This window comes from Mobula birostris, chromosome 13 (assembly GCF_030028105.1).
Source record: "Mobula birostris isolate sMobBir1 chromosome 13, sMobBir1.hap1, whole genome shotgun sequence".
In the NCBI taxonomy this organism is placed as follows: domain Eukaryota; kingdom Metazoa; phylum Chordata; class Chondrichthyes; order Myliobatiformes; family Myliobatidae; genus Mobula; species Mobula birostris.
The window spans coordinates 46,738,675-46,762,341 of NC_092382.1; the positions used below are offsets into that span (position 1 = coordinate 46,738,675).

The 23,667-nt window shown below is 45.6% G+C and overlaps 1 protein-coding gene and 1 long non-coding RNA gene across 2 annotated transcripts; one reads left to right on the top strand and one right to left on the bottom strand.

Annotated features, from left to right (window-relative positions):
* Positions 1–615: 615 nt before the first annotated feature.
* LOC140206799 (uncharacterized) lies at positions 616–8,003 on the bottom strand. The gene is made up of 3 exons (XR_011888389.1): positions 7,733–8,003; positions 6,790–7,111; positions 616–665 (listed from the first exon to the last, which is right to left on the bottom strand). It is a non-coding gene; the product is annotated as an uncharacterized lncRNA (long non-coding RNA).
* Positions 7,958–17,865, top strand: LOC140206783 (uncharacterized). Its single transcript, XM_072274997.1, has 2 exons — positions 7,958–8,042; positions 15,439–17,865. The coding sequence occupies exon 2, from the start codon at positions 15,847–15,849 to the stop codon at positions 17,203–17,205; it is 1,359 nt and encodes a 452-aa protein (XP_072131098.1). The 5' UTR covers positions 7,958–8,042; positions 15,439–15,846; the 3' UTR covers positions 17,206–17,865.
* Positions 17,866–23,667: the final 5,802 nt, after the last annotated feature.

Genomic DNA, 23,667 nt, shown 5'->3' on the forward strand with positions numbered 1-23,667 from the left:
TAATAGAACCATAAATAGTTAAATAGTAATATGTAAATTATGCCAGTAAATTATGAAATAAGTCCAGGACCAGCCTATTGGCTCAGGGTGTCTGACCTTCCAAGGAAGGAGTTTTCCAGAATCCACGAAGAGATTGTACAAGGTGACAGTCACAGGAATATTCTTTAGAACAAGTGGTTACTACACAACACCCGAATCCATGCAAGTGTTAACGAAAGTGGTCGCCACAGGAAAACTCCAACAGTCCACTTCTGGATCAAAACAGTGACAGTCACACATTCAATATGCACTGCGTGCCGCTCCTTCACCCAGTATCAAACTTTTACCCATTACTTTAGCAAACTGCAGCTTGCAGTCTGCTGGTTCGTTCGTTCATTCGTTCTCTCTCCCTCTCTCTCTCTCTCTCTCTCTCTCTCTCTCTCTATCTCTCAGCTCCAGCAGTCAGTGTAGTGACGTCATACTCCCGCCTCCTGCAGGCTCTCTTAGAGTAACACCAACAGCAAAATGAAACCTGTGATCTCGTAACACTTGCCGCTCACATCTCCTCTCACCTTAAATATATTAGACATTTCAACCCCCAGGAAAAATACATCGTCTGTCAGCTTTACCTATTCATCTCGTAATCTTGTAAACGTCCATCCAGTCTCAGCCCAGCCTGCGCCGCTCTGGAGAAAACAACACAAGTTTGTGTAACCTCTCGTTATAGCTGTCTTAACCACCCGATCAATCTGTGCAGTCTCTTTCAGGGAGCTGTGAACTTGGATCCAATATCCCTCTGCTCATCGATACTGTTCAGGGTCTTGCATTTAACAGTATACTGTCTCTTTACATTTAGCAGTGTACTGTCTCTCTACATTCGACTGACCGAGCTGCCAAGATGATCATCACTAATCAAATCTCATTGAGTTTTCTCAGGTCCTGTTGAATTTATTGCCAAGTGCACAAGTACGGGAGGGTACAGAGAAACACTGACTTGTGGCAGCATCACAGGCAAGTACATTCAGATAACACACGGAACATAAATTATACGATCTCTGTCAGTAACAATCTATAAATATGTTTTATGTCATGAACAATATATAAAATACATTGTGTCATGATCAATATTAAAATGTGCATTTTGTGTCAATAACAGACTTGGAAATGTTGAATTTGATCCCTGTCTCCATTCCTCCTGTAATCCGCAACCAGCTCCTTTGTTTTTGTCACCATGAGGGAGAGGTTGTTTTCTTGACACCACTGTGTCGGGGTGATGACTTCTTCTCTGTAGGCTGCCTCGTTATTATTTGAGATTAGGCCAATCAATGTGGTGTCGTAAGCAAATTTAATTAGCAGATTGGATCTGTGGGTGACGACACAGTCATGGGAATACAGAGAGTGAAGGAGGGGGCCAGGGAGGCAACCCTGTGGGGTATGTGTACTGAGGGTCAGAGAGACAGAGGTGAGGGAACCCACTCTGACCACCTGCCGGCGATCTGACAGGAAGTCCAGGATCCAGCTACACAAGGCAGGGTGAAGGCCGAGGTCTCTGAGCTTCTTGTCGATACTTCACGTCTTCGTATGGCCACTGCTCTGCCCATGACTGCAAGGAACTGCAGAGAACTTTGGAGAGCAGAGAACATTAGAGAAACAAGCCTCCCCTCCATGGACTCTTCCTACACTTCCCCTGCGTCGGAAAAGCAGGACATGTACTCAAAGATCCTCACAACCGGCACATTCTTGCTGCGAACCCGCTCCCCCATCGGGGAAAAGATACAAAAGCCTTGAAGCGCGTACCACCAGGCTCAAGGACGGCTTCCTGACTGCGGTTATAAGCCGAATGAATGGTCTCCAGTCGGATAAAATGGACTCGACCTCACAATGTAACTGGATGTGACCCTGCACCATATGTCTATCTGCACTGCACTTTCTCTGCAGCCATAATGCTTTGTTACAGTTATTGTTTTGACGTATATCAGCTCAATGTACTGTAGTAATGTATCGATCTGTGTGGATGGTACGTCAGGCAAGATTTTCACTGTAGCTCTGTACGTGATAAAAATAAACAAATTCCCCATTTTAATTCTGTGGAAATATTAGACAGACTAAGCTTCTGCTTTGGGACCTCAGAAGGAAACTTAACCGAACGATTGTCATTTCTGAGGAATGCAGGTAAGAAGAAAATGCTTCAATCTCGCATTACGATCTGCGGTAACTGGGATCAGGTGACCGGTGGTGGGTCTCCCATATCAATATCAGAATCTGGTTTAATAGCACCGGCATATGTCATGAAATTTGTTGTCTCTGCGGCAGCAGTAGAACCTAATTCATACCAATAGATTTTAACAATTGTGAATTACAATAATATACACATTAAATAGTTAAATTATATAAGTAGTGCAAAAAAATCTAATAAACTATTGTAATTGTGTGGAAATTCTGGAGCAAAGCTTACCTAAACCGTACACATTTATGAGAAGTTCAGAAAAATAGAGAAGGCTAAATTCTCATATGAATGGGTCATATACCCAGAAATATTGGCTGCACTTTGACAGGTCGAGACAGTGGAATAGACTATAAGACCATAAAATATTGGAGCAGAAGTAGGCCACGCTAGTAACTTCCCTGTGATTCCATGGCCTCTTATCCTGCTAAACAGCCTCATGTGCGGCACCTTGTCAAAGGATTTCTGAAAATCTAAGTACACTATATTTACTGCATCTTTTTGTCTGCCCGGCTTGTAATTTCCTTGAAAAATTGCAGTAGATTTCTCAGGCAGGACTGTCCTTTCAGGAATCCATGCTGGCTTTGTCATATCTTGTCATGTGTCTCAGGTACTCCATAATCTCATCCCGAACAATCGATTCCAACAACTTCCCAACCACTGATGCATGGCCAACAGGGCTATACCTTCCTTTCTTCTGCCTCCCACCCTTCTTAAATTGCGGATAACATTTGCAATTTACCAGTCATCCGGTACAATGCCAGAGTCTATCGTGTCTTGAAAGATCATCGCTAATGCCTCCACTATCTCCCCAGTTACTTCCTTCAGAACCCGAGGGTGCATTCCATCAGGTCCAGGAGATTGATACGCATTCAGACCATTAAGCTTCCTGAGCATCCTCTAAGTCGTAATTTTCACTGCACAAACTTCACTTCCCTGACACTCTTGAATGACTGATATACTGCAGATGTCTTCCACTGTGAAGACTGATGCAAACAACTCATTCAGTTCCACTGCCATCTCTGCATCTCTCATTACAATATCTCCGGCGTTATTTTGTATTGGTCCTATATCTAACCTTGACTCTTTTTTTTTACTCTTTATATACTTAAAAAAGATTTCAGTATCTTCTTTGATGCTTCCTCTCACAATTCTTCTTTTCCTTCCAAATGTCCTTCCTAGATTTCTTCTGCAAGTTTTTAAAAGCTCTCCAATCCTCTATCTTCCCACTAGCTCTGGCTTCCTTGTATGCCATCTCTTTTGCTTTTACTTTGGCTCTGACTTCACTTGTCAGCCACGGTAGTGTCCTTCTTCGCTTTGAAAATTTCTTCTTATTTGGAAAAAAAATCTGACTTGCATTTCACTCATTTTTTGCAGAATCTCCAGCCATTGCTGCACTGTTGTTCTTCCTGCAAATGTCCCTTTCCAGTCAACTTCGTCCAGTTCCCCTCTCATGCCATTGTAATTTCCTTTATTCCACTGAAATACCGAGACATTGGATTTTATTTTTCCCTCTCAAATTTCAATGTGAACTCGATCATATTGTGATCACTGTTCCCCAAGTGTTCGTTGACCTTACGCTCTCATCACCTCCAGATCATTGTACAACACCCAATCCAACAGAGCCGATCTCCTGGTGGGTTCAACAACAGACAATGCTAAAAAAAAATTCTTTAGACAGTCAAGAAATTCTGTCTCTTCAGGTCCAGTACTGACCTTGTTTTCCCAATCCACTTTCTTGTTAACATCCCCAAAGATTATCATGACATTATTTTTCTGACACGCCTTTTCTATCTCTTGCCAAATTTGTAATCCACATCCCGGCTGCTGTTAGTAGGCCTGTACACAACTGTCATTAGGGTCCTTTTACCCTTGCCATTTCTTAATTCAACCCATAGAGGCTCTACTCCTTCCGATCCGATATCATCTATTTCCAATGACTTAAGATTAAATCGTACAACGACAACTCGACAATTTGAGGAGTCCGCTGCCGACAGGGCTGCGTGGCGCACCCTGACCAGAAAGGCTGCATTTGACTTTGAGGATGACCGAAATCAGCGCCTTGCAGCAGCAGGAGACCGACGCCACAAAGCTGTGTCTGCACCCGTTCAACAACCGCCATTCCATGTCCAACCTGCAACCGCAGGTGTGCTTCGGCCTTCCGCCTCCGAAGCCACATGAATATCCATAGATGACTGCACAATGTCTTGTCTTCCTCGGACCCCGAGAGCCAACCACCTACCTACCTTGTACACAGGGCCTTGCAGCATTATTTGTCTACTAACCTACCTTTCTGATATACCGTATATCCTTGGGCGTTCAGCTCGCAGTGGCAGCTATCCTTTAGACAAGTTTCAGAGTGGGTCAGAACGTCATATTTGCCAACCTGTAGCTGAATTTCAAGATCGTCCATTTTATTAGTTATGCAGCGTGCATTCAAATCCAACACTCTCAGTCCAGTATTTACTGTACTATCCGCACCACGCCTCTATTACCCTGTAAATCATCCCACTGGCTGTGATTAAACCTCATCTCCTGCCTTTCCTTACGGGTCTGTGTTGGCAACGTTTCTTAGAAGTGGAATATTGAAAGGACTAGATAGAGAGGTCGTGGAGGGCGATAGAATCTGGTTATCACAATGCCATAAATACAATTTACATATACAAACGATAGGCTTTCGCCACGGCTTGAGATTCTAAATTGGAGAATGACGCTTTATTCACAAAATCCTCACAGACCACAGTGACGGTATGCTGATCCCAGCAATGAAACCCATCACTACCGTCAAATGCCAGGAGGGACATAATAATCAGAAAGTCTCTAGTCGCAGCCATGTCAATAAAACGTGATCGTAGTGGGTGTGTGGCGCATGCTCAGAATGCGAAGGAGACAGACAAACTGAGCCAAGTCACAGACTGATGAAGGGGAGGAATGACCCATTTTGATACAGAGAGGGAAGCAGAGAGTTTGATATTGTGCCTGATGCCGGAACTGAAGCCACTTAGAAGATGAAGTCTTGTTCCTCAAAATTGTTTTGAACTCTGACAGTGTTTCTATCACAAGAAACCATGGAGGCTAAAATTGTCGGAGTTGAAATGTTGTCCTTCACCCACTGACGTGCTTTGTAAACATTTAACAGTGTAAGAGTCAAAGGATTTGTGTATAGGAATCTCAAACACAACAGCACGTTCGTTCCGCTGTATCTGTCAGTTCACCAGCGCTTGAATGCCGCCGATCCTTGAATGTGGAGGCGGAGATGCTGGAGAAGACAGCGCCCCACTCGCTACAAGGAGAGCCCGATCACGTGTCCATGTCCGTGATCTGATTGGATACATCGCCATGACGTTGATAGCAGCGAGACGTCATTCACTGGCTCTCACTTTGGAAGGGATTCAGTCGGCCATCGCAGATCCATCCTCCCGCCACCTCACTAGGAATAGGACTCCCCTGGTCTTTACCTACCACCCCACCAGCCTCCGGGTCCAAAATATAATTCTCCGTAAGTTCCGCCACCTCCAACGGGATCCCACCACTAAGTGCATCTTTCCCTCCCCCCTCTCTCTGCTTTCCGCAGGGATCGCTCCCTACGCGACTTCCTTGTCCATTCGTAGCCCCCATCCCTCCCCACTGATCTCCCTCCTGGCACTTATCCTTGTAAGCGGAACAAGTGCTACACATGCCCTTACACTTCCTCCCTTACCGCCATTCAGGGCCCCAGACAGTCCTTCCAGGTCAGGCAACACTTCACCTGTGAGTCGGCTGGGATGATATACTGCGTCCGGTGCTCTCGATACAGCCTTCTATATATTGGCGAGACCCGACGCAGACTGGAAGACCGTTTCAATGAACACCTACCCACTGTCCCCCAGAGAAAGCAGGATCACCCAGTGGCCACACATTTTAATTCCATGTCCCATTCCCATTCTGATATGTCTATCCACGGTCTCCTCTACTGTCAAGACGAAGCCACACTCAGGTTGGAGGAACAACACCTTATATTCCGTCTGGATAGCCTCCAATCTGATGGCATGAACATTGACTTCTCTAACTTCCGCTAATGCCCCACCTCCCCTCCCCGTACCCCATCCGTTATTTATTTATTTGTATACTCACATTCTTTTTCTCTCTCTACTTTTTCTCCCTCTGTTCCTCTGACTATACTCCTTCCCCATCCTCCTGGTTCCAACCCCCCCCCCCCGTCCCCCTTTCTTTCTCCCTGTGACTCCTGTCCCATGATCCTCTCATATCCCTTTTGCCAATGAACTGTCCAGCTCTTGACTCCATCCCTCCCCTTCCTGTCTTCTTCTATCATTTCTGATCTCCCCCTCCCCCTCCCACTTCCAAATCTCTTATTAGCTCTTCTTTCAGTTAGTCATGATGAAGGGTCTCGGCCCGAAACGTCGACTGTACCTCTTCCTAGAGGTGCTGTCTGGCCTGTTGCGTTCACCAGCAACTTTTATGTGTGTTGCTTGAAATTCCAGCATCTGCAAATTTCTTCGTGTTTGCAGATACACCAACAGCTTCGCACTGGGAAGCGGCCGTTCACCAGCTCCGTGTGAACGAAGAGACTCATTCAGTTAACTCACCTTGTGATGCTCCAGTGAGTTCAATATAAGCAGAGGCCAAATTTCTGTCCGGTGTGAGCGAAGAGTTTTACTGAATCATCCCAGCTGCTGCAACACCAGCAACTTCACATCAGAGAAGAAGTTCAAATCAGCTCCGTGTTAAATGTTTGACCATCACGGTGACTGAAGGCAGCTGCAGGTTCATGAGGGACTGTTACTGTCAGATTCTGCTGTTCTTGCGGCTGCTCATCGCACCCAGGACTGAACCCTGGTCACAGAACATTGGAGGAGTCTGTTCTGCTGATGTTAGCCTTAAACTAGACTGATGTTTAATATTCTGGATCTGTGAAAGATAAATCAGTTCTGTATCAAATCCCGTGTCTCAGATACTTGCTGTCTCTGCCACACTCACAATGTAAACTAGGGAGGCCACTCAGACTATCTGATCCCTGCCTATGTTTCTGTTCCATATCAGTCTATCCCTGCCGTTCCCCTCTCACTCTCCCTGCGATGACAGGTTGCAACCAGTCACCACTCCGTGGGAGAAGAGATTTCCCTTGAATTTCAGAGAATCATAGAAATCTACAGCACATTACAGACACTTTGACCCACAGCGTTGTGACGACCATATAACTTACTCTAGAAACTGCCTAGAATTACCCTACTGCATAGCCCTCTATTTTCCCGAGCTCCATGTACCTAGTCTCTTAAAAGACCCTATTACCACCGCCGCTGGCAGTGCATTCCACACACACACTACTCCTTGTTTAAAAAAAAATGTAGCTCTGACATCTCCTCTGTGCCTACTTTCAAGCAGCTTAAACATATGCCCCCTCGTGTTAGCCGTTTCAGCCCTGGGAAAAAGCCTGTGGCTATCCACACAACCAATGCCTCTCATCATCCTATACACCTGCATGAATCTCCTGCATGATTGTCTCCAGGCTGAATAAGACGATGAGCTCACTGTGGTTTTGGCGTTCTTCAAGGCTCCGGACGAAGTTGGTTAAACTCCTTCCCCGCTCTTTCCAACGTTCTGTGTCATTTTCACTAATTTCAAAGGACCTTCAGACAGCTGGATTGTTGCAATGCGTCTGGACATGGAACCGAAGCTTGCCGGAACTTTTAATGGCACCGTGATTACCTAGAAAGCTCGGCATAACAATTTTCGCCTTCGCCGAAGCACCGATCAAATGCGCAGGCGTCAGGGTTGATGTTTGTTCCCGAATATCGCGCATGCGCGCAGTACAGTAAAGGCCTCGGAAAATCGGCTCCAGGTAAGAGATAGTTTGCTGGTGGGGTTTTCAACACCGAATTCGGGATAAGTACTGTGAGCTCCGGACACCGTGACCCGTAATCCCGGGACAGTCCTGCTCTCTTCCCTCTCTCTCAGCCCCACGATCTGTACACGGGCCCCGGGGAGCTTCCCAGTGATGAGGGAATGGGAACCGATGAATCTCTCAGACAGAGCTGAGCTCCAGCTGTCTAAATGCAAAGATTGGGAACTCGGAGAAAGGGAACAAATCTTTTAAATCACCTTTGTCTACCTGCTATCACAAACGAGAGAAAATCTGAAGATGCTGGGAATCCAAGCAACACACACGAATTGCTGGAGGAATTCAGCATTAGTACTTTTCCTTAGATGCTGCCTGGCCTGCTGAGTTCCTCCAGCATTTTGTGTGTGTTGCTTCTTCTACCTGCTCTTGTTCTGGACTTTTCTACTCGTGAGAACACGTTTTGACCCACTCTCTCTGGGTACATAATTATGACAAACACTTTTGTCCTGGGCAACAAGTAGCTTTCACATCACAAATGTGCCGGACAGACTACTGCCTTTCCCTTCATATTCATTGGCATTGCCATCAATAAGCTCAGCACCGTCAGTCACCTGGGGGGAGGGTTCAGGGGAAATATTTATGTACGATACAGAAACTGTGTTTATTGTGGCGATGCAAAAGTTGCTGGAGAGTTTGCAAGTGGGAGGAAGTGGAGTGATATTTGGAAATCTGACTTTTAAAAGTGTCATTTAGCAAGCAAATCAGATATGGATGGTGTGCAAAAGCTGGAGTGAGAAAATTCTTCCTAACCCTCTACAGGTAGGTTGTGTGAGAATGCAGATGAACTTGATCAAACCCAGAGGATATCAAAGTTCTTATTGACAGTGATTTACTAGCTGTTAAAATGAGTACCTCTATTTAAAGTTCAGTGTGCACATATTGTTGTCACTGGGTAAAAATTGCACAGCACAAGATTTTTTGGCACACGGCTCATTACAAATTAGATGGGACATTGGTGGGAAGGTGGGGAGACTTCAAGTGTCCATGACACCCTCACCTGCTAGGTGTGCATCCAGCTGCAGCTTGTAATCCTGCACGTTAGGGAGTTGGAGCTGGAAATGGATGAATTCCAGATCATTTGGGAGTTGGAGGGGGTGATGGATATGACATGAAGAGAACTGAGTTACACCAAAGGTGCAGGACACAGGAAACTGGGTGAGAGAGAGTCAGGAAGGGGAATGAGGTTAAATAGCCATCACTGAGTACTCTTGTTGCTATCCCACACAACAACAGGTGGACCACTTTCGGAACTGTTAGGGGGGATTACCCAGCAGAGGAATTTCAAAGGGCTGATAGAGGATTTGTTAGTTAGGGAATTAAAACTAGCAGAGATCTAATATACTAGTGGTGAGGCTTGCTAGCTAGTGCTAGTGTGTGGCAGGGGGTGGTGGTTAAATTAAAGTTGCAGGCGGGATTGGAGCCAGAATGGCAGAACAGATGGGTGGAGAGGGTGAATTGAAATGACTTATATCCTTAATATACACGAGGAGTAAAAATCTTTACATTAATTCTCCATCTAAATGTGCAATGTGTAATTTCTAGTAATCTATTATAAATAGTACAGTCATTATAACATAGAAATACAATTGCATCAGTAGGAATTAATCAGTCTGATGGCCTGGTGGAAGTAGCTGTCCAGGAGCCTGTTGGGCCTGGCTTTCATGCTGCAGTACCATTTCCTGAGGGTAGCAGCTGGAACAGTTTGTGGTTGGGGTGACTCGGATCCCCAATGATCTTTCGGGCCTTTATATGCACCTGTCTTTGTAAATGTCCTAAAGAGTGGAAAGTTCGCATCTACAGATGCGCTGGGCTGCCTGCACCACTCTCTTCAGAGTCCTGCGATTGAGGGAAGTACAGATCCCATACCAGGCAGTGATGCAACCAGTCAGGATGCTCTCAATTGTGTCCCTGTGGAAAATTCTTAGGATTTGGGACCCCATCCCAAACTTCTTCAAGCTTCTGAGGTGGAAGAGGTACACAGCCACATACCACACAGCCGGTGTGCACAGACCAGATGAGATCCTTGGTGATGTTCATGCCGAGGAACTTAAAGCTGTTTCCTCTCTCAACTCCAGATCCATTGATGTCTCCATTCCTTCTGTAGTCCACAACCAGTTCCTTATTTTTTTGTGACATTGAGGGAGAGGTTGCTTTCTTGACACCCAGACAGATGTTGTTCAGACAAAGTCAGCAATCAAAAGGTTGAGCATGGTGTGATGAATGTGCAGAGCTGTGTTTTTCAGAATGCAAGAAGCATCGTAGGAAAGGCAGATGAGCTCAGGACATGGAATCATGATATTGTAGCCCTTACTGGGACTTGGTTGCATCTAACAGTCTGAGGGATTTAGAGGAACAAATTTGTAGAGAGATTGCAGACTATGCCAAGAAACATATGTTGATATAGTAAGTGATTTTAACTTTCCAAATATTGACTGGGTCGACCATACTGGAAAAGGACTATCTGGGGTAGAGTTTGTCAAATGTGTCCTTAATCAACATGTAGAATTCCCAATGTAGATGTGTGCAAAAAGCTATTAGGAAATGATCCAGGGCTAGTGACAAAAATTAGTGTATGGGAACACTTTGTATCTGGTGATCATAATGCCATGAGATTCCAAGTCAATATGGAAAAAGAGAGGTCTGGACCACAGGCTGAGATTCTTGGGAGTCCTCGTACAGGATTCCCTTAAAGTTAACCTGCAGGTTGAGTCAGTAGTGAAGAAGGCGAATGCAATGTTGGCATTCATTTCTAGAGGAATAGAGTATAGGAGCAGGGATGTGATGTTGAGGCTCTATAAGGCGCTGGTGAGACCTCACTTGGAGTATTGTGGGCAGTTTGGGTCTCCTTATTTAAGAAAGGATGTGCTGACATTGGAGAGAGTACAGAGAAGATTCACTAGAATGATTCCGGGAATGAGAGGGTTAACATATGAGGAACGTTTGTCCGCTCTTGGACTGTATTCCTTGGAGTTTAGAAGAATGAGGGGAGGCCTCATAGAAATATTTCAAATGTTAAAAGGCATGGACAGAGTGGATGTGGCAAAGTTGTTTCCCATGATGGGGGAGTCTAGTATGAGAGGGCATGACTTAAGGATTGAAGGGTGCCCTTTCAGAACAGAAATGCGAAGAAATTTTTTTAGTCAGAGGGTGGTGAATCTATGGAATTTGTTGCCACGGGCAGCAGTGGAGGCCAAGTCATTGGGTGTATTTAAGGCAGAGATTGATAGGTATCTGAGTAGCCAGGGCATCAAAGGTTATGGTGAGAAGGCAGGGGAGTGGGACTAAATAGGAGAATGGATCAACTCATGATAAAATGGCGGAGCAGACTCGATGGGCCGAATGGCCGACTTCTGCTCCTTTGTCTTATGGTCTAAATTGCACAAAGGTCAATTTTGATGTTATCAGAAAGGATCTGACAAGTGTGGTTTGGGACAGGCTGTTTTCTGTCAAAGGTGTACTTGGTAAGTGGGAGGCCTTCAGAAGTCGAATATTGAATGTGTAGAGTTTATATGAGCGTGCCAAATTAAAAGTTGAAAGGTAACTGGTGCAGGGATCCTTGGTTTTCAAGAGATATTGAGGCCCCGGAGATCTTGTTCCTCTAAATGCCTCGGACTGTTGGGTGCTACCAAGACTCATTAATGACTGCAAATCATAAATCAATGCCCCGAGCATATCTGATTTTTTTTTCAGTTGTCTTCTGTTGGTTTTAAAAACTTTCCAGTAGTTTTTGTTGTAATATTTGCCCTCTCTTTGGCTTTTATGTTGACGTTGGCTTTGGCTTCTCATTTCAGCCACGGTTGTGTCCTCCTGCCTTTCCAATGCTTCTTTGGGATGTATCTATCACTCAGCTCCCGAGTTGCTCCCAGAAACTCCAGCTATTGCTGCTCCATCATTATTCCTACCAATTTCCCCTTCCAGTCAAGTTTGGCCAGCTTCTCTGTCATAGAAACATGGAGAAATTCTGTGCAGAAACAGGCCATTTGTCCCCTCTAGACAATGATGAAAACATTTAAGCTGTCTAATGCAACCACCTGCACCGGAACCATCACCCTCCATACCCCTACCATCAAGGTACTTATCCCAGCTTTTCTTAAATGATGAAATTGATCTGACATGAACCACTTGTGCTGGCATCTCATTCCACACTGTCACAACCATTTCAGTGAAGAGTTTTCCCACATATTCCCCTTAAATTTTCACCTTCACCACTTACCCATGACCACTGGTTATAGTCCCACCCAACCGCAGTGGAAAAAGCCTGCTTGCATTTACCCTCGCAATTCTGTATACTTTGAACAAACACTCAAAGCAATGTATAATTTCCTTGTTTATGTTCAGAGCCTTTTTTACGTGTATAAGATGATGAGGGGCATTGATCATGTGGATAGCCAGAGACTTTTTTCCCAGGGCTGAAATGGCTAACGCGAGGGGGCACAGTTTTAAGGTGCTTGAAAATGTGTACCAAGGGGATGTCAGAGGTAAGTTTTTCACACAGAGAGTAGTGGGTAAGTGGAATGCACTGCCAGCAATGGTGGTAGAGACGGATACAATAGGGTCTTTTAAGAGACTCTTCGATAGGTACATGGAGCTTAGGAAAACAGAGGGCTTTGCGTTAGGGAAATTCTAGGCAGTTTCTAGAGTAGGTTACATGGTCGGCACAACTTTGTGGCCTGAAGACTCTGTAATATGTTGTAGATTTCTATGTTCTACGTTAAACAGCGAAACAACATTGGCTGTCCTCCAGTCCTCTGGTTCCTCCCCCTGTCACCAAGGATGATTTAATTATCTCTGCTAGGGGCCCCGACAATTTCTGTACTTACCTCCCGTAGGGTCCAAGGGAGCGCCTTGTCATGCCCTGGAGATTTATCCACCCTAATCTGCCTCAGGATAGCGAACATCCCCTCTTCTTTAATCTGTACAGGGTCCACGATGTTAATGCCGCTTTCCCACACTTCGATACATGCTGTGCCCATCTCCTGAGTAAATAGAGATGATCTTCCGCATCTACTTTGGTTCCAAACACGGATTGCCATTCTGGTCTTCCAGAGGACCAACTTTGTCCCTTGCAATACTTTTGATCTTAATGTATCTCTAGAACCCCTTAGGATTATCCTACATCTTTTTTGTGAGGGCAAACTCATGCCTTCTTTTAGACATTTTGATTTATTTCTTATGTGTTCTCTTGCTTTTCTTATACTCCATAAGAACCTACCTGCCTATCCATGTTATGCAACTCTGTTTTGTGCTTCACCAGGGTCTTAATATCTCTTGAAAACCAAGATTCCCTACAGTTTCTATCTTTACCTTTTATTCTGACAAGCACATACCCCCTTTGTACTTTCAAAATTTCACTTTGAAGGCTTCTCACTTACCAAGCACACCTTTGCCACAAAGCAGCCTGTCCCAGACCACAGTTGCCAGATCCTAGTGTCATAACTCCAGGTGTTGATCCATGCCCTGAACACATCTGCCTTTCCTACACTGCTCCTTGTATTGAAATATACAGGATTGAGCATATTCACTGCACCATGCTCAACGTTTTCATTCCTGACTTTGTCTGAGGACAGAACAACAGCTGTCTCCACAACCCCTCCACTATCTGTTCTGTTATTCAGGTTCCCATTCCCCCTGCAACTTTAGTTTAACCCCCTTCCCCCACCTCCCACCATGCAGCTCTATCACCCCTTTGGCTTTCATCTCCCCGATCAATAAAAAGGAGGTGCATACCAGGTACAGGAAAATAGGAATAAATGGGATACTTATGAAGTTTGAGCCTCAGCTGTGGCAGCGTGTTTGTGTCCTTGAGCAAGGCACTTAACCACACATTGCTCCAGTGTCTGTGCGAGGAGTGGCGCCCCACACAGACTTCCAACCTGCACCTTGTAAGGCATGAAAATGCCTGATGCAAGCCTCTCATGGTCTGAGTCGACGTTCCTTCCTTCCTTCCTATGAAGTACAGGAAATTCAAGTGAACACTTATGAAAGAAATAAAAGATGGCATGAGGTTGCCCCAGCAGACAAGGTGAAGGAGACTCCTCAGGGATTCTGCAGACATGTTAAGAGCAAAAACGTTGCAAGGGAAAAAAATAATCCTCTGGAAGATCAGAATGGTAATCCATATGAGGAGACAAAATAGATGGGGGAGATTTTTTTTGCATCCGTATTTACACCGGAGTTGGACACAGGGTCTATAGAAGTGAGGCAAAGCAGCATCAACTTCATGGACCCTGTACAGATTACAGAGGTGGAGGTGTTTCCTGTCTTAAGGCAAATTACCATGGATAAATCCCCAGGGCCTGACAAGTTGTTCCCTGGGACCCTGTGGAAGACAAGTGAAGAAATTGTCGGGGCCCAAGCACAGATATATAAATCATCCTTAGTGACAGGTGAGGGACTGGAGGATTGGAGGACAGCCAATGTTGTTCCGCTGTTCAAGGCAGGCTCTGAAAGTAAACTAAGAAATTGTATGTTGGTGCGCTTGACATCAGTACTGGGAAAGTTATTGGAATGTATGTGCAGGAACCAGATATATAAGTATTTGGATAGATGTGGACTGATTAAGGATAGACAGCATGGCTTTGTGCATGGTAGGTCATGGCTAACCAATCTTATAGAGTCTCTCAAGGAAGTTATCAGGAAAGTGGATGAAGGCAAGGCAGTGGATGTTGTCTACATGGACTTTAGCAAGGCACTTGACAGAGTCTCATATGGAAGGTTGGTCAAGAAGGTTCAGTCACTCAGCATTCAAGATGAGATAGTAAATTGGATGAGACACTGTCTTTGGGAGAAGCCAGACTGTGGTAGCAGATGGTTGCCTCTCTGACTGGAAGCCTGTGACTAGTAGTGTGCCACAGGGATCAGTGTTGGGTCTGTTGTTGTTTGTCATCTATATCAGTAATCTGGATGACAGTGTGGTTCACTGGATCAGCAAATTTGTGGATGGCACCAAGATTGGTGGTGTAGTGGACAGCGAGGAAGACTATCATGGCTTGTAGTGCAATCTAGACCTGCTGCAAAAATGGGTTGTGAAACCAAAAAATGGAATTTAATGCAGGCAAGTGTGGGGCGTTGCTTTTTGATAGGACATAGGCTGTACTCAGTGACTGGTAGGGCACTGAGGAGTGTTGCAGAAGAAAGGGGATCTGGGAATACAGGTCTATATTTCACTGAACGTAGTATCACAGTTAGATAGGGACAGAAGTTAGAAGATGATTTCTCCAACTTGCGTTGACCCTCACTGTGACAGTGTGATGTCAGATCACACCTTGGTGACTAAAGTGATCTGGTGTGAAAGTTGTCCTTCACCCACTGATGGATTTTGTAAATGTTTTTACAGGTTAAAAACGACAAGGAATCTATCTACAGGAATCTCGAACACAACACGCCAGTTTTTCTGTCTCTGTCCAGATATTTAAGAACTGGAGTAAGAGATTCATTCGATCATCCTTCCTACTCAGACTGTGGGGAGGGATTCACTCGCTCATCTGACCGACTGGCACGCCTGTCACCTCACACAGGAGAGATCCCATTCATCTGCTCAGACACTGGGCATGGATTCAGTCCCTCATCTCAACTGACGGAATATCAGCAAGTTCACACTGGGACAAGGCCATTCACCTGTTCTGTGTGTGAGAAGGGATTCAGTCGGTCTTCCCACCTGTGGACACACCAGTCAGTTCACACTGGGCAGAGGCTGGTCATCTGCTGAATTTGTGGGGAAGGATTCACTCGGTCATCTGACCTGATGGCTCACCAGTCAGTTCACACCGAGGAGCGGCCGTTCACCTGCCCAGACTGCGGGAAGGGATTCAGGTACTCATCTAAACTGAAGGGACATCAGAGAGTTCACACCGGAGAGAGGCCGTTCACCTGCTCAGACTGTGGGAAGGGATTCACTCGGTCATCCAAACTACTGGTACACAAGTCAGTTCACACAGGGGAGTGGCCGTTCACCTGCTTAGAATGTGGGAAGGGATTCTTTTGCTCATCTAATCTGAAGGTACATCAGCGAGTTCACACTGGAGAGAGGCCGTTCACCTGCTCAAACTGTGGGAAGGGATTCACTCGATCATCCCAGCTACAGAGTCATCAGCGAGTTCACACTGGGGAGAAGCCGTTCACCTGCTCAGACTGTGGGAAGAGATTCACTCGGTCATCACACCTACAGAGTCATCAGCGAGTTCACACTGGGGAGAAGCCGTTCACCTGCTCAGACTGTGGGAAGGGATTCACTTGCTCATATGAACTGAAGGTACATCAGAGAGTTCACACCGGAGAGAGGCTGTTCACCTGCTCACACTGTGGGAAGGGATTCACTCAGTCATCTCAACTGAAGGTACATCAGCGAGTTCACACTGGGGAGAGGCCGTTCACATGCTCAGACTGTGGGGAGGGATTCACTCAATCATCCCACCTACAGAGACACCAGCGAGTTCACACTGGGGAGAAGCCGTTCACTTGCTCAGAATGTGGGAAAGGATTCACTGAGTCATCCAGCCTACAGAGACACCAGTCAGTTCACACTGGAGAGAGGCCGTTCACCTGCTCGGACTGTGGGAAGGGATTCACTCGGTCATATGAACTGAAGGTACATCAGAGAGTTCACACTGGAGAGAGGCCATTCACCTGCTCAGACTGTGGGAAGGGATTTACTCGGTCATCCCACGTACAGAGTCATCAGCGAGTTCACACTTGGGAGAGGCCGTTCACCTGCTCAGACTGTGGGAAGGGATTCACTGAGTCAACCAGCCTACAGAGACACCAGTCAGTTCACACTGAGGAGAGGCCATTCACTTGCTCAGACTGTGGGAAGGGATTCACTTTGTCATCTCAGCTACTGAGACACCAGCGAATTCACACTGGAGCGAGGCCATTCACCTGCTCAGTCTGTGGGAAGAGATTCTCTCGGTCATCCCACCTACAGAGACACCAGTCAGTTCACACTGGGGAGAAGCCGTTCACCTGCTCAGTCTGTGGGAAGAGATTCTCTCGGTCATCCAGCCTACAGAGACACCAGCGAGTTCACACCGGGTCGAGGACGTTCACCTGCTCAGATATTGGGAAGAGATTCTCTCAGCCATCTCCACCAAATGTGCATCATTGAGTTCTCACTGGGGAAAGGCCACACACTGCTGTGAATGTTGGAAGGGATTTGCTCAGTAAACTAAACTTGTGACACACTACAGGGTTCACACTGGGGAGGAAGTTTCAATAAGCTGCATACCGTATATTTGTCCATCACCGTTGCTGAATGCAATTTCGAGAGTGACTGTTGGTGCTGAACTCTGCAATTATTGCTGCTGGTCACCACACCCAGTTCTGCACCATCAGCAACCAGGACATGCCCTTTTCTCACTGTTGCCATCAGGTGGGAGATACAGAAGCCTGAAGGCACACACTCAGCGATTCAGGAACAGCTTCTTCCCTTCTGCCATCCGATTCCTGAATGGACTTTGAAAGCTTTGGACACTTTTTTAATATGCAGCATTTGTGTTTTTACACATTTTAATAATGTATTCATTATGCATAATTGATTTACTTGTTTATTTACTATGTTTTAATTTATGTATTATATTATTATCTATGCCAAAATATGTATTGCATTGAACTGCTGCTGCTAAATCAACAAATTTCACTTAAAATGCCGGTGATAATAAACCTGAAACCTGAAACCCTGGTCACTGGGCATGGGAGGAGTTTCTTCTGCTACACACTGGAGTTTAATATTCTGGATCTGAGACAAATAAATCAGTTCTATTGTAAACTCTGTCTCTGGTACTTAGTGAATTTATAACACACCCTGTGTACAGTAAAGAGTCAACTCAGGCCGGCTGGACCCTGCCAGTGATTCTGTTCCATGACAGTCCTTTTCAATCCTCCCCTGTTGTTCCCCTCTCGCTCTCCCTGTGGTGATGGGTTCCAAAAGTCTCCACTCTGTGGGTGAAGAGGTTCCCCTTGAATTTTCTGCAGACTGAAGAAGTCAAGTTGACTGCAGTTCTGTCTGAGATGTTCTTCACCCCTCTAATCTCTGGACTGAGGAAGAATGACATTGGTAGTTAACCTCCTTATTCATGGCTCATTTCCACATTATGGGTCATTTTCCCTGCTTCTGAAGTGTTTACATAGAATAACGTACAGCACAATACAGGCCCTTCAGCCTACAAAGTTGTGCCAAACATACCCCTACCTTAGAAATTACTAGGGTTACCCATAACTGTTTCTAAGCTCCATGTACCAATCCAAAAGTCTCTTAAAATACCCTATAGTGTCAGCCTCCCCCACTGTTGCCGGCAGCCCATTTCATGCACTCACCACTCTCTGCGTACAAACCTTACCCCCAACGTCTCCTCTGTACTGACTCCCAAGCTTTGTACCTACTCCCTGTGCCCTCTTGTGGCAGCCATTTCAGGCCTGGGGAAAAGCCCATGACTATCCACACAATCAATGGCTCTCATCATCTTTTACACCTCTATCAGGTCACCTCTCATCTTCCTTCACTCTGAGGAGAAAAGGCCGAGTTCAGTCAACCTGTTTTCATAAGGCATGCTCCCCAATCCAGGCGACATCCCTGTAAATCTCCTCAGCACCCTTTCTTTTGTTTCCACATCCTTCCTGTAGTGAGGTGACCAGAACTGAGCACAGTACTCCAAGTGGGTTTTGACCAAGGTCCAATATAGCTGCAACATTACCTCTCGGCTCTGAAATTCAATTCCACGATTGATGAAGGCCAATACACCGTATGCCTTCTTAACCACAGAGTCCACCTGTGCAGCTGCTTTGAGCGTCCTATTGACTTGGACCCCAAGATCCCTCTGATCCTCCACAATGCCAAGAGTCTTACCATTGATACTACATTCTGTCATCATATTTGACCTACCAAAATGAACCATTTCACACTTGTCTGGGTTGAACTCCATCTGCCACTTCTCAGCCCAGTTTTGCATCCTATCAATGTCCCACTGTAACCTTTGACAGGCCTCCACACTCTCCACAACACCCCCAACCTCTGTGTCATCAGCAAACTTACTAACCCATCCCTTCAATTCCTCATCCAGGTTACTTCTAAAAATCACGAAGAGTAAGGGTCCGAACAGATAACTGAGGCACACAGCTGGGCAACGACCTCCTGTTTGTGCCCAGCTGGGAATCAGCATTTCTGGATTTGGTGTTGTGCAATGAACGGAATGAGATCACCTAAGGTAAAAGAACCCTGAGGGGAAAGCGATCATAATATAATTGAATTCATCCTGAAATTTGAGAGGGAGAAGCTAAAGTGAGATGTATCAGTACAACTGTGGAATAAGGACAATTACAGAGGCATGAGAGAGGAACTGGCCAAATTTGATAGGGAGAAAAACACTGGCAGGGATGACGACAAAGCATCAATGGCTGTAATTACGGGAAGCAATTCTGAAGACACAGGATATATACATTCCAAAAAGGAAGAACTATTCTAAAGACATCATCACACAACCACGGCTGATGAGAAGGCAAAGCCAACGTAAAAGCTAAAGGGAGGGCAGATAACAGAGCAAAAACTGGTGGGAAGTTAGATGATTGGGAAACTTTTCTATACCAACAAGAGACAACTAAAAAAGTAATTAAGAAATGAAGGATGGAACATGAAGCTAGCTAATTACATCAAAGATGATACCAAATGTTTCTTCAGATACATAAAGTGTAAAAGAGAGGCAAGAGTGGATATCGAACCAGGGGAACCGATGCCTGGGGAGGGTGGGGTGAGTAGTAATAGGGGACAAGGAGATGGCTGGTGCACTGAATAAGTATTTCATATCAGTCTTCATTGTGGAAGCAACCAACGGAAAGGTGGAAGTCCAGATGTCTATGGTCAGAAGTGTGTGAAGTTGCCATTACTCGAGAGAAGGTTCCTGGGAAACAGAAAAGGTCTGAAGGTAAATAGATACCTGGACCAGATGGTGTACATCCCAGATTTTTGCAAGAGGCGGCCGAAGAGATTGTGGAGCTATTAGTAATGATGTTTCAAGAATCCATGAAGTCTGATATGGTTGCGGAAGACTCCAAATTTGGAAATATCACTCTGCTATTCAAGAAGGGAGAGAAATAGAAGAACGGAAGTTTTAGGACAGTTAGTCTGACCTCATTGGTTGGGTAGGTATTAGTGTCGGTTGTTCGGGATGTGTTCTCAGGGCACTTTGAGGCACATAATAAAATCGGCCTTCAGCATGTTTGCCTCAAGGGAAAATCTTGCCTGAACAGTGTGTTGAAATTCTTTGAATTTATTGAAGTGGTAATAGCAAGATAGACAAAGGAGAATCGGTTGATGATGTCCACCTGCACTTTCAGAGGGTGTTTGACAAGGTGCCACACATGAGGCTGGTTAACAAGTTATGAGCCCATGATATTACAGGGGTTACATACTTCATGGGTATCTTGTGACTGTCTTATGACCATGATGATACAATGATACAAAGATTGGAGGTGTAGTAGACAGTGAGGAAGGTTTTCAGAGCCTGCAGAGGGACTTGGACCAGATGGAAAAATGGGCTGAAAAATGGCAGATGGAGTTTAATACAGACAAGTGTGAGGTATTGCACTTTGGAAGGACAAGCCAAGGTAGAACATACAGGGTTAATGGTAAGGCACTGAGGAGTGCAGTAGAACAGAGGGATCTGGGAATACAGATACAAAATTCCCTAAAAGTGGTGTCACAAATAGATAGGGTCGTAAAGAGAGCTTTTGGTACATTGGCCTTTATTAATCAAAGTATTGTGTATAAGAGCTGGAATGTTATGATGAGGTTGTATAAGGCATTGGTTAGGCCGAATCTGAAGTATTGTGTTCAGTTTTGGTCACCAAATTACAGGAAGGATATAAATAAGGTTGAAAGAGTGCAGAGAAGGTCTACAAGCATGTTGTCAGGACTTGAGAAACTCAGTTACAGAGAAAGGTTGAATAGGTTAGGACTTTATTCCCTGGAGCGTAGAAGAATGAGGGGAGATTTGATAAAGGTATATAAAATTATGATGGGTATAGATAGAGTGAATGCAAGCAGGCTTTTTCCACTGAGGCAAGGGGAGAAAAAAAAAAACAGAGGACATGGGTTAAGGGTGAGGGGGGGAAAGATTAAAGGGAACATTAGGAGGGGATTCTTCACACAGAGAGTGGTGGGAGTATGGAATGAGCTACCAGATGAGGTGGTAAATGCGGGTTCTTTTTTAACATTTAAGAATAAATTGGACAGATACATGGATGGGAGGTGTATGGAGGGATATGGTCCGTGTGCAGGTCAGTGGGACTAGGCAGAAAATGGTTCGGCACAGCCAAGAAGGGCCAAAAGGCCTGTTTCTGTGCTGTAGTTTCTATGGTTTCTATGATGTAATTAAGTATGTGATGAGCATGATGTAATCGTCTTGTGGAGGTCACATGATGTAATTTTCCCACCGATGTGAGGTCACGTGATGACATGTTCTCACCAGGTATATAAAGAGAGACCTCTGGTGCGATGTAGTTAGTTTTTCCAGTTGAGTTTTAAGTTTAGTTTGTTATTTAATTCGTCAGATACTCCGTTATGCTGCATATTCGTTTAGTTTCCCTCTAAAGTGGAGGTCTATTTTCTACTGTAAGTAGTATTGGAGAGTGAAGACCTTACTAAAGTACAGGAACTCACAGAGTCAAGTAAAGCTGATGTCGTTCAGCTATATTGGAGAGGATCGACCTTTATTGAATCTTCGTTCAAGAAATAGTGACCTGCATCTGACATATCCTCTGCTAAAGCAGGAAGAATTGTGCAGTAACTATTCTCCAGAGGAAAAGGTCAGTTCCTTTAAACTATTTTATTTCCGTCGCCGTGAATCCTGCGGACAAGGCAGGTTCCGGCTGGGGTCAGCAGTAATGTCACGTCCTCGAGGAATTCTTTACTTTAGGAAAGTCTCTCCTAACTGACTGTATAAATCTCTCGGACTTTTGAATTTACCATTCTAAGAACTGGGTTCGAATTTACCACTTTAAGAACTGTTTTCGCATTTACCCTTTTAAGAACTGTTTCAGAGTTGCCGTAGATCAGTTAACTTCTGATTAAGTTAGTCGTTTAAATACATTTTGCTACTTTTGAGCAGAGATTAATAAATGTTTGTTTGTTTTTATAAAACCTGACTCAATTCTATATTCATTGTTACCGGTCACTTGACATGGGAAAGATTATTGCATGGATAAAACAGTGGCTGATTGGCAGATGCAAAGGATAGTAATAACGGGGATGTTTTCTGGTTGGCTGCCGGTGACTAGTGATGTTCCACAGGACTTGGATGACAGAATTAATAGCTGTATTGCAAAGTTTGCCGATCATATCAAGAGAGCTGAAGGGCCAGGTAGTTTTGAGGAATCAGAGAGGCTATAAAAGGACTTTGGCGTTTAGAGGAAAGGGCGTAAATGAAGCAGATGGAATACCGTGTCCCGAAGTGTATAGCCATGCACATTGGGGAACGAAGTACCGAATACACTATTTTCCAAATAGTCTAAACTTGGCGGCACTTGTGCAGGATTCCTTAAAGGATAATTTGTAGGTTGAGTCGGCGGTGAGGAAGACACCGAGTCCTAGCCCAGACCCTGAGTCCCAGCCTAGTCCAGGGCCTGAGTCCTTGTGTTGTCATGGTCTGGTCCGTGAAGTCCGCATTCCGGTTCACGGTCCGGTCCGTGGACTCAGGACTCTGGGTCTTCCAGCTGTCCCTTGTTTGGTTGAGTTAATCATGGGCACCTGATTCCCATCTTTCAGCTTGGAATATAAGTAGTCTTGGGGTTGAGTATGAGCTGCTGGTTTGTCTCGTTAGTCCCCTTTGGAGCAACCTGCTGATGGAAGGCTAGTGAAACCATCCGTGATCTCTCGGCCTGGTTGGAGGACCAACGCTTCATTGAGCCTTGTTGCCACTCGTCAGAGCAGTCATCGTGGTATGGATTGGCTGTTTCTGTAGCCAGCCAAGGTTGCTGACTGCCACAAGACTCAGAGCCACCCCAGATTGAGCTCTTTTCCTGTCTTTGCCTCTGTTGGGTAAGCCAGGCCGTAATTGCCGTAACCCTGTGGTTGGTTCTGTCCCTTCCTGTACCTTGTCTCCATCGGGTAAGCAGGCCATTTGCCGTTACCCTGCGGTTGGGTCGGCCCCTTCCTGTCCTTACCTCCGTGGGGTGAAGTATCCTGTCCTGCCCAGGAGTTCCATGTCCTGCCCAGGAGAAGGTCCAAGAATCCAGGCCTTGAAGATCACAACCCAAGCTCCAAGAACACAAGCCTCGAAGATCTAAGACCCCAGCCTGCAGCCAAGCTCAAGACCCCAACCTGCAGCCATGCTCAAGACCCAGGACCCCAGCCTGCATCAAAGCTCAGGACCCAGGACCCCAGCCTGCAGCCAAGCTCAAGACCCAGGACCCCAGCCTGCAACCAAGCTCAAGGCCCAGGACCCCAGCCTGCATCCAAGCTCAAGGCCCAGGACCCCAGCCTACAGCCAAGCTCAGGGCCCAGGACTCCAGCCTGCAGCCAAGCTCAGGGCCCAGGACCCCAGACTGCAGCCAAGCTCAGGGCCCAGGGCCCCAACCT

Bases quoted from the DNA above. Each gene is read 5' to 3' on its own strand.
- LOC140206783 (XM_072274997.1), top strand. From the start codon at position 15,847: ATGGCTCACCAGTCAGTTCACACCGAGGAGCGGCCGTTCACCTGCCCA.